The sequence below is a fragment of the Manis javanica genome, chromosome 16 (genome assembly GCF_040802235.1).
Source record: "Manis javanica isolate MJ-LG chromosome 16, MJ_LKY, whole genome shotgun sequence".
NCBI lineage: Eukaryota > Metazoa > Chordata > Mammalia > Pholidota > Manidae > Manis > Manis javanica.
This window is the reverse complement of record NC_133171.1, coordinates 21,893,129-21,907,837: the sequence shown is the minus strand read 5'-3', so window position 1 is coordinate 21,907,837 and position 14,709 is coordinate 21,893,129. Positions and strand designations below refer to the sequence as shown.

Here is a 14,709-nt window from a genome sequence, read left to right as displayed (position 1 = left end):
ACCAAGACAGTCTGACTCCACAGCCACATTCACAGCGCCCCCCAATCAAGTACCTGCTGCCTCAAATATATATACACATATACACGCATACACACACACACACACACACACACACACACACACAATCTCATTATGCAAGCAAGCTATAAAATAGACATTTGTACAGTTTCAACAGACATTGAACTAAGTCAGATCATTACTAAGTAAACTAGTACAAAAGCATAAATTACTATAGGTAAATGGAACATTTAAAAATCTATGGATAAAAGTAGAAGATAAAACTACAAGGATGTAGCAACAACCCTAAAATACTCTCTCCCAAAATGGCTAAAGGGCATCAGTGTGATAACCCTACTTTTCTCAATATTTGAGATTAAAATTTTTAATTCCTCAAGTTAGAAGGTATAAACAGATTATACAACTAAAGGGTTAATACTATAAAACTTACTATTACTAATAAAAAAGTAATTTAAAAATGCACATGTATCAGTAGGGATCTACTTTTTAAAACCCATGTCCCTTGTCATAAACATCTCCTCCCTAAGAAGCAAGAGATTGATTTATAGATGCAAACCCTGATGCTGCCCCACTGAGATTCATCCTAGACGAGAGGGTTAGTCAGTTTTTGCAAACTTCTCATATATCCACCCCCACCTCCAATTCCAACTGATAATCACTTGATGTGGTAACAAAAATCTTTGGTTAACTATCCAGAGTTACATGGTTAAAACCTGAATTAAATAAGGTATCCTTTTTGTAAATATGTTACAAGAACTTATTTACAAAATATGAACAGAGGTCAGCAAACATTTTTCTGCAAAGGTTCAGATGGTAAATATTTTAGACTTTGGGGGCAACAATCTCAGTCCCATATATATATATTTTTTACCAACTCTTTAAACTTGGTAACTTTAGCTCAGGGGCCTTGCAAAACAAATCCCTTGCAAAATTCACCCACACAGCCATAGTTTACACTCCCCCACCCCCCGCTCTAAGGAATGATCTTTGGTTCTAGCAACATTTCCAGCAGTAGAGGTAACAGAATTCTGTGAAACAGAGGCAACTCTGCTCATGCCTTGTCCTTCCTGAACCAAATTATAAACCTTTCTCAGATTGTATATAGAAAATATTTCTAGAATTATCCATCATTTGAACAACAGAACTGTCTTCTGAACATGTAAATTGTAGCAAGGAAGGACTAAGAAAAGAAACTGAGTTCTTTACATCGTTTATATTCCTGCATCCTTAGCTAGCCCAGCCTGCTTCTGCCTGTGATGCTACCTACAGCCATCCTCTCCAGGAAAGAAAATGTGCATTCGCTGGTGTAAGGTAGTTAAAAGTGTTACCAATGGGAAGAGAATATAAGGAAACTAGAAGCCACAACATTCCACCAGACATATTGTTGTGAGAACTTCTCCATTCAATTTTTAAAGGAAAAGTCTATAGCTTGATTAAGAGTTCTTAATCTAAATAGCCTAGGTTTAAACTTGGCAAGCATGGGGAAAACATTTCCTGAAAGTCTCAGGACTGCGGCAGCCACCACCTTGGGAGATAGTCACGTACCTGACATAAAAGTTGGCTGTCACTCATTAGACTCAGACACTGAGAAGTGACCAGTGGTCACCATGGGGAAGAGGGGTGAGGGAGGTAAAGGTGCATAAAGATTCTCAATCTAATACAAGTTGGTCATGGGGATAGTGGTACAGCATGGAGAATATAGTCAGTGATTCTGTAACATCTTCCTACTGCACTGTGGGGGTGAGGATTTAATAATGAGGGCAACTGCTGAACCACTGTTTTGTACATCTGAACCCAATATAAGATTGTGTATCAACTATATTTCAATTTTAAAAATTGGCTGTTATTTTAATTACACTCCACATTATAGCTGACCCTTGAACAACATGGGGTGAACTGTGCAGTGTCCACTTAGACACAGATTTTTTTCAATAAACATATTGGAAAATTTTTTGGAGATCTGCAACAATTTTTTTTTGTTTTCACAGTTTTTTTTTGTTGTTAACATTAATCTACAATTACATGAGGAACATTATGTTTACTAGGTTCCCCCTTCACCAAGTCCCCCCCACATACCCCTTCACAGTCACTGTCCATCAGCATAGTAAGATGCTATAGAATCACTACTTGTCTTCTCTGTGTTGCACAGCCCTCCCAGTGCCTCCCCCCACATTATACATGCTAATCGTAATGCCCCCTTTCTTCCCCCCAGAACCCTTATCCCTCCCTTCCCACCCATCCTCCCCAGTCCCTTTCCCTTTGGTAACCGTCGGTCCATTCTTGGGTTCTATGATTCTGCTGCTGTTTTGTTCCTTCAGTTTTTGCTTTGTTCTTATACTCCTCAGATGAGTGAAATCATTTGGTACTTGTCTTTCTCTGCCTAGCTTATTTCACTGAGCATAATACCCTCTAGCTCCATCCATGTTGCTGCAAATGGTAGGATTTGTTTTCTTATGGCTGAATAATATTCCGTTGTGTGTATGTACCACATCTTCTTTATCCATTCATCTACTGATGGACACTTAGGTTGCTTCCATTTCTTGGCTATTGTAAACAGTGCTGCGATAAACATAGGGCTGCATCTGTCTTTTCTAAACTGGGCTGCTGTATTCTTAGGGTAAATTCCTAGAAGTGAAATTCCTGGGTCAAATGGTAAGATCTGCAACAATCTGATAGAAGATTTTCTTTCCTCTAGCTTACTTTATTGTAAAAAAGCACTACATAATCCATACAATATACAGTATGTGTTGACTACCTATGTCACCAGTAAGGCTTCCAGTCAACAGAAAGCTATTAGTATTAAGTTTTGGAAGAGTCAAGTTATACGCAGGTTTTAACTGTGGTGGGGTTTTAACCCCCAGCCCCTGCATCGTTCAAGAGTCAACTGTACGTACTACGTGGTGAAAGAAACTGCCCTAGACCTAAACAGGAAAAAAAGTTTTGGTATCTTTTTAAGGACATTTTCAAAATAAGGTTCGATCAATATATTCATTCCAACTACTTGATTTACCTGTGAAACCTAGAAATGCCAGTTCTTCCTCTAGCATATAATTAAGTCCCTATGAAAATAAGATCTGCCTAATGTTTAGCATTAGTATGATCTATTTGACTAGGCTCTTTACTTCATACCTATGTCCTGAACACTTGACTGATTCTAAGTCAGGTTTTCAGATATTCTCACATCTGTTTTCTCACAATTTTTTCAGAACTGAAAGGCTAGTTGCTTGTGCTCTCCACTATTCTGAAAGTCAGCTCAATGGAATATAGTTCTTATTTTTATGATGATTGTAGCATATAAACAAAATCATATTTTTAAAAAAAGCATATCTGCTATTGAATCATTCTATAAGGTTATTAAAACTCGGCCACTAAAATTCTCAAAACTTCTAAACGTGTAAGTCTGTTACTATTATAATAAAGTGCAGGTTAAATTACATCTACAATCTTTAAAGCAAGTTTATATTTTCTTTCTAACTTTAATAGCTTCTCCACATCAAAAATATATGAAATACTTTGTGCCAAGTAATCTCAAGTTTATCTTCACAAGCAAACAAAGTTAAGTATTTTCCCCATCTGACAGGTAAAGAAAACTGAAGTCCAAAGGTTACAGTTTGTCCAAAGTCACACATTTAGAAAGTAGGAGAAACAGTAATCAAATCCAGGCCTCCTGATCCCAACTTTACTATTATTTTTATTACATCAGTTTCCTTCTCAAAACTTTAGTTCCCTGCCATTGTCACACAGATTTTATGATTAGAAACTTAATAGAACCCATACAATGAATTTCAAGTCAACTTCTCAGAAGGACTCTTACATGCCTGATTCCTTTGTAATTAGAAGTATAATAAAATTAGTATAAAATCTCATTGTCAAAATTAACCTTCGTGATTTACTCTTAATTAACTGTGAATAAACATACTTGAAAGACTATCGTATATTAACAATTTAGTCAACCACCTAAGAATTCATTTAGATAATAAATTCAGTTAGTATTATTTAATACGATTATCAATACAAATTTGTCATTTAAAGAAAATGCAGTGCTGCTCTTCCAGATTTTATTCATCACAATCTGAGCACATTTTGCTAAAAAAAAAGTCTTTTCCAGAATTTAGGTTTCCACAAACCACACAAGATGTCTATAAAAATTTTAAATGTAACAAAATGACAAAATTTAACATTTTAAAATAACAGATTTTAAGTTTTGTTTTTAAATCAAGTCATATTTGTTAAGCAAAATTTGTGCAATAAGAAACCCTCTTTAAAACATTTATTTAAAATTCAAATCTATGATTGTTGAAAAAGTTATTGTCTATTAACTTGATTTACCTGTGAGACCTAGAAATGCCAGTCCTTCCTCTAGCATATAATTAAGTCCCTATGAAAATAAGATCTGCCTAATGTTTAGCATTAGTATGATCTATTTGACTAGGCTCTTTACTTCATACCTATGTCCTGAACACAAGATGGAAAATTCTTAAACTGTTTATTAAAATGCCAGTGTAGATAATCTTAAGAGAATGACCAGTTTCATTTTTAGTAATGTTTCGGTTTGAAACTCTACACTCAAAATAACGGACATCACATACACAATGGCAGTAAAGCTGTTGCAAAAAAGTTGCCTAGAATTTAGTATTTCCACACACAGAAACTAAACCAGAGACAAATCACACAAGGTAGTATTACAACCTCTGCCAAGACAGGCTACATGCCTGTTCGGTGATAGAAACCAAATGGGCCGTGCCACCATGACCACAGGCCATCTGGAGTCCAGAATGCATGGCTTCCTTATCTGCTTGCTTTGCAGCAGCCTGCCATCGCCCACTCTGCCATCAATAACCTAAGCCCTACACCACAGATTTCATTCCCCTTAAAGCTTTATCTTAAGCAGAAGCTGAATCAGTCCATGTTGCTACCTAAAGCTTCTTAGTATTAAAAACTTACCACCCAACTATTCTTTTCCTTTGTGTGATTCCTGAACTCTAACAAGGCTGCTTGTGTGTAATGCAAGCAAGGAAAGGCAGAGCCGGTTCACCCTGACGACTGCACTGCCTTCCTCACAGGGACCGGAAGTTCTCACACTTACGTAGTTCACTATTCACTATCATAATTTTTTACTTTTTAGTATCCTTAATCCTAGGATTCCATAAAGAGATAAAGTATTTTTTGCTCCGATCTGCTATAAAAGCATTTCCCCCAATACACTTCTCTATATTCCCAAAACATATGCCCAAAAACATATTTACAAATTTCAAAATAATGTACTAGTTTTCACAAAATATTCATAATTTCACCAAACATAACTTCTCACAAACAAAATAACAGAAACTGATAATCTTTACACTATTTTTTATTTATTTCTAAAATTTTTAATTTGCTTCCTATTATATAATAGCCTTTATCACTTTTAGATACAATTACAAAAGCAGCTTAAATATCCTAAAAAAGATGGTTTTAAGAAAAAACTTTTCTAATGTATTCATTGTAATGTCTCACTTTCCCAAAGTCAATTAAAAATACATAAAAGTAGGAAGCTATCCTAACCGGATATGCTTAGTACTTGGTTAACTGATGTCCACCTTGGTTAGTAGTACAGGTATTTTTCTACCAATTCTGAAACATATGAGGAAACTACTGGTAGGAACAAAACTAATGAATTATTTGTCCAGACTAAGTTGTGCAGGGTAAATTTTATTTGCTACAATTCTGTAGTGGTTCCCCACAAAATTTGGGAAAAAGAAGAATGGCTGCAATAGGGGAGGAAAAGAAGTTCCTAGATGAAAGAGGCAAAAACTTGCGGTCTTTCAAAAAAAGAAATTGAGTGGATTAAAATATTGACATTCATAGGATTTATTTCTAATGTTCACTGAAGGGTTCATTTTTAAAGAGTCTTTACTAAACTGTTTAAAACATGTATCTTTAAGCCAGATTGACAAAAACAAGGCAAAACATCTCCTCTGACAATTTCCAAGGATATGAACTATTGTGATAGTTGAAGTTAACACAAATCTCTGTACAGATGGAGCCAGGTGCAAGAGCCACATAGTTTACTGTTCCACAAAAAGTCAGTTAGAATCACTATACAACCAGCAAAAATTTTCTAGACTTGTACCCACAATGCTTTAAAAATTTCCTATTTTTGGTATTTACTATGCTTTTTTCTTTATATGCTAGGCTTAATTCTTTCATATTCTACAAATTATACTAATAATATCTTCTTAAGTTTTGAAGTGACCTTTTTTACACTGCAACTGTTATGTTCACAAAGTTTTGCATACTTGTTTTAGAAATAAAAATGTTTTTCTAGAACTTTAATATATTATAAAAGCTACAATTATAAATACTTTAGTACCACTAATAAAGTTCTGATAATAGCAAACACAAACCATTACTTGAGTTGTGCCTGTCAGTCATCACTCACAGCATCTTATAAAGAGCAAGCTATTATTAGTCCATCTTACAGACTGGAAAACAGACTCCTCCAGTATCATTCTGCCTCATGGTAATCCGATAAAATGTGATTGGGGAGGAGATAATCTAATTCCCCCTTATGTTCATGCCACTTTACAATTATTCAAGAGTATTAAGAATTTAACAGGTACTTACTTTTTTTGTAAAAGCCTCAAACTTTTAAAAGTATGAGTATATGTACCAAGAGAATAACTGCACTGTAAGAAAGAAGTGTGTACACTTCAGCCCTTCAGCAGCATGTACTGCTGTTCACTTCACATGTAACATTTTATTGTTAAGTCCTGTTTTAGAGACTACCACACAAAGCTTACTATTTCAGTGATACTCTACTAAAAAAGGAAATAGTTACTATGCACATATTTGCTTTATTATATGTCACCGCCCACCCCCCAAAAAAAACTCTACTGGTTAAGTTTTTTAGTACTGTATTATCTTCAATATAGTATGAGAATCTCTGGCACAAAAACAAAATTTTTTATCTATTTCTTTCCTAAAACTTGTCTCCAAGGTTTTATATCTTAAATTTCACATTAACCAGCATACTCTAAATAAATACATACTTAAGATATATACTTGAGTAAACCTTATTCGTGGTTTCTCTTCACCTCTGAATTTAAGACCACCAATAATTTATGAAAATTAGTATGTAAACCATGATGGAAAACATACTAATTATAAAACGGTAGTCTACATTGTGGTTTGTGTCTCAAAAATCTTCATCTTTGCAAGGAGAAACGATAAAACCACCTAAGAATGGCACTATGAAAAGCATTTATACTATTTTCTATTCTGCAAGATTTCCGTAATCTACTTTTCTGTGTTTTGGATAATCGAATTCCAAAATCAAAGAATTAATCTTAAAGACTACTGGAGCTCCATAGAAATTCCATGATTCGTTCACCGTAATCTGCAGGCCAACAGTTGGCAGAGCTAAAATCACAAGCTGTAAATCCTGACTCCCAGACCCTTCACTTAAATAGAAAGATTTCTAATGAAGTGGCTCATTTTGAGAAAAACAAATACCACTACAAAAAAATTTAATATCATTTTAACAGATTAGCAAAACATGAAGTTTTGGAGAAAAAAAAAAAGCCTTATAACCAAGAAATGTAATCAGAATCCTTAATCTGGTAAAAATGCTCAAAAACCCTGCCCCAGAATCTCAAAAATATGCGATCATCACTAATTAAGGTGACAACTAGGAAGTCAAACTTAATAAGCAACTTGTTTCTCTATTCAAACTAATTAGTAAAGAAATGATAAACATTTCTCTTCGTCCAAAAATGAGTTTTTGTAAAGTTTGCCACCTACACATGGTTACATTTATAAAAATAAGAATTCCTATAAACACTTACAGTATCCCTTTTTGCCTTAAAATCAACCTGTTTTGAAAATACAAAATCTGATTAAACATATACCATAGAGCCAAAAAACCCTTTCACTTCCAATCAAATTCCACTCACTGGTAAAAATGTTTTAAATCATATGATACATGGTAATAATCACAATCATGTTTACCACATCTTTACCACATTTGAAATAAATGCACCTATTTCACTTTTTTTTAATCTGTACTTTTACAGTATAGCACAGAGAAGACAAGTAGTGACTCTTACTATGCTGATGGACAGTGACTGCAGTAGGGTGTGGGGGGGGCTTGATAATATGAGTGAATGAAGTAACCACAATGTTGCTCAAGTGAAACCTGAGCATAAGACTGTATATCAATGATATCTTAATAAAAAAAAAAAGTCTGTGCTTTCAAAACTGCTCTAAAACTCTTGGTCAAAACTCAATCACTGAAATTTTTTCTGCAGGCTGATTATTCTTATCTATGCCTATTTTTAAACTCACAAGGAGAAATACGTAGTATTTTATATATTATATACACATGCTATGTAGCTGTATATTGAGGGTTTTTTTAGAGCTTTCAATCTGACACATCAATTCTTCCATGTAAAATACTACTCAATTGATCAGTTCTTGTGCAGCAACAAATATCCAGGTACATACAGGTAGACACTACAGAAACTACCACCAACAGCTGCTATTTTGGTTTCACTCACCAATGTCTTATTAAATTAAGACAATAGAGAATACTGTACACGAGATTTTACATGTGCTCACCTCAACAAAATTTAAAGATAATACTATTAAACAAAAACGTGCTGAGATATCTGGTGTTCCAAAATGTTTTTAAAGCCAACTAAATCTCAGCAAGGCAGACAAATGTTAGACCAGATACCCATACACCTAGACATACAATTTGACGGATAGGAAAACACCTTAAATGGTGCAATGCATTCAGTAGACAGAGTGAGCAATATGCTGAATGAATAAAACAAGAAAATGAGCCAGAGAACTCTGAATTCTAATGAGAATTCTTAACTGTTTTCTGTGTATGCCAGCATGACTGTTCTCATAAAAAGGTAAAAACACTCCAAGCAAGAAAAACAACGTTCATGCAAAATAGGTGGATTCTGATACATGTATGCACAGATTAAGACCACGTATTATGTCCTAAGTTCCTATATACTAGGAATATAAATTTATTTTATTAATATTTAATAAATCTTTAAAAAAAATAGGTATCAACACAGGTACCCTTGCTTTTACCAGAGAAAAAATGATACTCCTTCAAGTATAAGATATTCCCATAATTTGGACAGGTATCACTAGCCGCTTCATTTTGAAAATGTAACATTACCAACAATTTCCAAGCTAAAAAAAAAAAAAAGCAATCTTCAGTGACTTAGGGTTATGGCTTTTTACAAGATGCAAAGATGAGTTTTGTAAAGTCTGCCCGATTCTTAAAAACGGAGTACTATCATCTTTATGACAATCTTTCTCAAAACACACAAAAAAACTAAGATTTTGTCAAGTAGTTAAGACCTAAAAATTAAATATTGCAGTTACTGAATCCTGTAGTTAACTTCGAAGTTCATTTTTTCTACCCATTAGCGACTGAAACCAGCCCTAACAGCTACCGAAAGCAGTGTGGAAACCAACGCAGCCTTCCACCCATCAACTAAACCTAGCACGTCGCTCATTTCGGCAGCTGTGAGCCCAGAACAACTGAGCCCAACTCCGAAGAGGGGAGACGCAGAGCTGCCTGCAACAGCCGCTGAAACAAAGCCCCCAGATCGCGCCGTGCCCCCGACCCCGCCGGCCGAGCCCGGAAATGACCCTGGGCGGTCGGAGGCGGCCCGCGGCGGCCGGCAGCTCCCAGGCGGACACGCTCCGACTCGGCGACAGGCCGCCCTCGCAGCCCGGCACTGGGCCCGACGGACCGCCCGCCCGACACCCGACTCAGACCCCAGGTTCCAGTCTCCAGGTCAGCCGGGACGCGGCAACAGTCAGCGCCCGCCGGATCTCCAGGAGCGGCTGCGCCCGAGGCAGGGCGCCACGCGACGACCCACACGCCCGGGAAGCTCGGCCGCGACCGGGCCCCGCGCCCGAGGCCGCTATTGTGCGGCGGGGGCCGGGCCGGGGCGCGGGCCGGGCGCGCCCCCGCCGCCCGCGCCCCGCCGCGCGCGCCCCCGCCGCCCGGGCGCGCGCCGCCCCTCCTCCGCGGCCTGGCCTGCAGCGCTCGTGACGTATCTTTATTTCTAGCACATTAACAAAACATCGCCGATAAACCGTCGGCAGCCCCGCGGCCCCGGCCCAGGGACCCCCGCCACGGCGCCCGCGGCCCCGCGCCGGCCCCCCGACCCTCCCCGCGGCCGCCGGAGCTTTCACGTTCTGAGGCCGAGGTTTTGTCTCTGTAAAAAATTGCGGGAAATTCAATTTTTATCCGACTCGGGGAAAAGTTTCTTTGCTCCGCGACGCGAACGCCTCACCAGATTCTGGTAGGTGCGGGGATGCTCCTTCCCGGTCCAGTCGGTGCGGCGCGGCAGCAGCTGCGGGGAGAGGACGCCGTGAGCCCGGCCCGCCGCCGCCCGCCCGCCCCGCGCCCCGCGCCCCGCGCCCCGGCGGGACCCCGGCCCCGCGCCCGGCCCCGAGCCCAGGCGGCGGCGACGGCGCGGCGGCCCAGGGACGGCCGCGCCGCGGCGGGGCGCGCCGGGCCGCCGCCGCCCTCACCTCCTTCTCGGCCACCTCGCGGATCAGCACCTGCAACAACAAAGCGGGGGGCGCTGAGCCCCGCGCGGCCGCGGCCCCCGCCCGCCCTCCCGCGCCCGCCGCCCGGCCCCCGCCGCCGTACCTGCGCTGCCTGCTGACAAGGCCCGTCCTCCAGGAACCGGGCGATGAGGAAGTAGAGCTCTGCGCGGGAGAGAGGGGCGGGAGACACCGGGCTCAGCGGCGGGCGCGGGGCCGCGGGCGGATCGCCGGTGCGGCGGCCCCGGCGCCCCGACTTACCCGATCGCAGCTCCGAGAGGCCTTTCCTCTCGCAGGACATGCTTGCGGGTCACTTGAGGGCCGCCGGCGGGGCGCCCCGCCGCCGAGGGGAAGGGGGACGGGGCCGCCGCCTGCCCGGGAGCTGTCACCGTGCTCACGAGCCGAGCCTCGGTTCCACCATTCAAGCAACGGCGGCGGAGGCGGAGGCGGCGGAGGAGGAAACAACAACTCCACAGCGACCACCGCCGCGCCGATCCCTCCGCCGCAGAAAGGAGTCCGCCGCCTCGGCGGCCTGGGCCCGCCCGCGGCCCCACTCCACGGCGCAGAAAGGCGCCCCCGCCCCGGCGGCGGGACCCCGCGCCCTCTGCCCCCGGCTGAGGCGGGTTTATTTATTTATTTCCGGTCGGAGACGATGTCGGAGCCTGGGCCTCCGGTTGGCTAAAGGCGCTTCTCTGAGGAGGCCGCTCGCTCACCGTTCGCGGGAGGGGGACGGCGTCGCGGAGGGATCCGACGCACACGGGCCGCAGCGCGCGCTCGTCCGCGGCGCTGGCTGCGCTGCGATGGAAGTTAGTTTCTGTGTGGAGACGTTAGGGAACAAACGAGGCCGGGCCGCCCGAGCGGGGATGCCGGGCTGCGGCTCGGGCTCGCGCGCGCACGCGCAGGTGCGTGCACGCGCCGGGGAGCGGGCCGCGCGGCGCCACTGGGCGGAGCGGCGGGGTCTGGCTCGGCCGCCGGGTGTGCGCGCCGCGCGGCCTTGTGTGCGACCCGAGCAGCGCCGCTGACTCGGTGGTGGCCGGAGGGCTTGGAGCCCGTGGTTCCCGGCGCCGGCCTCGCGCGCCCTTACGGCGCTCATTGTGCCGCCGAGCGCAGCCCGCAGCAGCGCTCGGGTCTCACTTCCCGGTGCGGAGGTTGCGGTGTCCGTGAGGACGCGGGCTCCTCGAGGCTGCCCGCGTTCCCGAGGACCCGAGCGGAGGCGAGGCGCCCATGCAGTCGGACTGCTCCGCGGCCCCAGGTTGGCGCGGAGGCGCCCCGGGAGCGCTACGAGAGGGCGCTCCGGCCGCTCGGGGTCAGGGCCGGGCGACAGGCGTCCGCGGGCCCCGCCGAGCCGACGGATGGCTTCCGACGGGGGGGTAAACCACCCCGTTTGCGGTGACCGCGGGGAGACTTCTCAAAAACGACGAAAGAGAAAATGGTCCTCGGGAAACTCGCATGAAATTAGCGGCGTGGGTGCTACAGTCCAGCCCGCGTTTTGCTGCGGACCCGGGTCCTTGTTTTTAGAAAACGACCGAGAGAAGTGGTGGAAACTATGGGAACGCCGTTTGTTGGGAGCCGGGGCGGCGAGCGGCGCGCCTCTCCAGATGTTAGCGCCCCGCAGGGAGGCTCCGGAGGGGGACCGTTTGGAGCTCGCGTTGTAAGGGGCGTCGGGATAGCCGTCCTTTGTTAGCATCGAGCAAAAGGTCATCCTTACAATTTCTGGACCAACAAGCACATGTCACGGACCCAGTCCCCAGGGCGTCGCGATTAGGGGTTAGGACCGGCGCGCCCCGCAGGCCTGCGCGGCCGCTCGGAATCGGCCCGTCCTGCAGACGCTGGAGCCGCCGCGTTCGTGAGCACGTCGGTTCCCTTCCGCACTGGAGGTAAACAGCTTGCTGCTTCTGCAGGGTTAGGTCTGGAAAGACAGAGTTTTTCCAGTTCTGTTTATTTCTGTGGTGCTATTTTTATCTTAACTTTTTATGAAGTGTTCTTCAAACGTTACATTTCACATTATCATGTTTCTCATAAGCAGATCTCAGAAACTAAAAAGTATACGTAGAATCCCGTGGTTTTGAAATGTTTGTATTCGTCTGATTCTTACTGATGGACCCTTTCAATGGAAAATAAACCAAACTATGACATGGAATATAAAATTCCTCCGGGTAAAGTTTTCCATGTATGTCTTGTGAGTGTTACATAAACATGAACATATCTCGTGTGCTTTTCATTTAGAAGCCACAAAAACTTTCCCTAAAAACTTGTACTTTTGTCCTAAAAAAAAATTTTAAGGAAAATTTCCGTTCTAAGTTCCTGAATATCATGTTCCTGTCATTTTTACTAACCTTTGACAATGTTTATAGTTTCTTTTTCAAAGATCTGATTTGAAGAATTGTAACCCCGCCATTGAACTTATTTGTAAGTCTCAATCTGTTAGAAGAAAATACATCTTACCTGCTGAAAACTAAAACTTCTCTTAAGCCAAAAAACTATTTGCCTTTAATGGTAGAAATTGAATTGAATTTTACTAAGGCCTTCAAATGTAACAAACACTCCTTATAACATTTTAATTTATTTAAACATAAAATACATCTCTAGCATCATCAGTTAACTATGGGGTTAATTAAGTCAGTTATTGTGTGTAGGTACACAAAAAGTCTGTACGTATCAAACAGAAAATCTTACCTTGAAGTCCTTCATTTCAGTCCCCAAGGCAATGGCACTTGTCCTTTACTCAACCAACTCTTGCATATAAGGATAATAGTTGATCTGTATCCCTTTCTGTTTAATTTTTACATGGCTTCAAAAATAAAACGTCAATTTAAAAAGATTTCCATGCTTTTATATAAGAAGGCTAACAAAAATAATACATTTGGAAGGCTGACTAATGTTTTTATATAATACAGTCTCTTTAGGAGAAGTACAAGCTTTTCTTGAAATGTGAGTTTCTGTGAAATTCACTCTTCACTTAGCATCACATGAAACAAGATAAACATTTAACAAGTTGGTCTTATTGTGATAAGCTAGTATTCTAATTAAGTAATCAAATGCTGCCATTCAAGTCCTTTTCTGGAACAAGACGGGATAGTATTTATAAATAAAAAGATTCCACCACTTATGAAATTTGGTTTATTTCCACTAATATGATGAAATGATATACAACTCAAAATAATCTCTGGAACTTTTTAAATTTTATATTAAATCTTGTTTTTAACTTGATGTTATGCTTTTTTAACACCAAAAGCTTTATCCTATTAAGTGTAGAAATGGAAACATAGAAGGCACTCTTCTTCAAAAACTCTTCTTTTTTCATACACGTCTGCCCTGACAAACTACAGCTGGCAAGAGAGACAACACACCACACTCCTCTGGTTTGCTCCCCAATAGATGTTTCTCTCCATGTCTTTCTGACTTTCAACACACACATTCTTCTTCCTTCACAAAGCTTAAATATATATTAAATTTGAAGCTTATAAGCAGATAAACTACTTGGCTGTTACAGAAAGAGATAACCAACTTTGGTGAGCCAATCCATTATTTAATGATTTACATTGTCTTATATTTTGCTGCAAAACATTTGTATTTAAATTAGAACACAGTTTCTCTTAATCTGTTACAGATTAGCGGGTTACCAACAATCGTATAATCTCTTGCTTATTTAAATGTTGCTGGTAAATCACCAGTTTTCTTCCTCCAAATTAAATGCTGCTGGTTGCAAAATTTTTTTTAATATAGTTTCTAGTATGCACAAGTAATACTGATCTTCATGGACTTATGTTTTTGTAACATCAATTCATGAGTTAACAGGGCAATTACAAAGATTAAAGGAGGAAAACACGTTTAGAACATACTCCCCCAAGATTTGGAGCAACACAGTGGATGAAGTAAAAGAGCTGTACCAGATGGGAGGGCACTCGAAGGAGGTGTCTGTAGGCATGTTCTCTCATATTCAGATGTCTGGTGGATGGAGAGTGGGCTGGACTGAACAGAGAACAGTAGAAAAGAGACACTCGATTCCGGAAGGGATGGAGGACCTTTGAAAGTTGCTAGTAGGGGTATATTCAATAGAGCGTACTATTATCAATGTGATTTTGAGATGGACTTGAAGATAGGAATTATGTAGTCACTTGCCTT

At 42.0% G+C, this 14,709-nt stretch overlaps 1 protein-coding gene across 2 annotated transcripts in view; it reads right to left on the bottom strand.

Annotated features, from left to right (window-relative positions):
• The window catches only part of PHIP (PHIP subunit of CUL4-Ring ligase complex), a 137,951-nt gene extending 126,922 nt beyond the window's left edge, over positions 1 to 11,029 (bottom strand). For both annotated transcript variants that reach the window (XM_073224812.1, XM_037006099.2), the window contains exons 1-4: positions 10,846 to 11,029; positions 10,691 to 10,749; positions 10,570 to 10,599; positions 10,329 to 10,388 (exon numbers count right to left, since the gene is read on the bottom strand). In XM_073224812.1, coding sequence (XP_073080913.1) covers positions 10,329 to 10,388; positions 10,570 to 10,599; positions 10,691 to 10,749; positions 10,846 to 10,885 — 189 coding nt within the window. In that variant the 5' untranslated portion in view covers positions 10,886 to 11,029. The remainder of the gene's footprint in view (positions 1 to 10,328; positions 10,389 to 10,569; positions 10,600 to 10,690; positions 10,750 to 10,845) is intronic.
• Between the last annotated feature and the right edge of the window lie 3,680 nt (positions 11,030 to 14,709).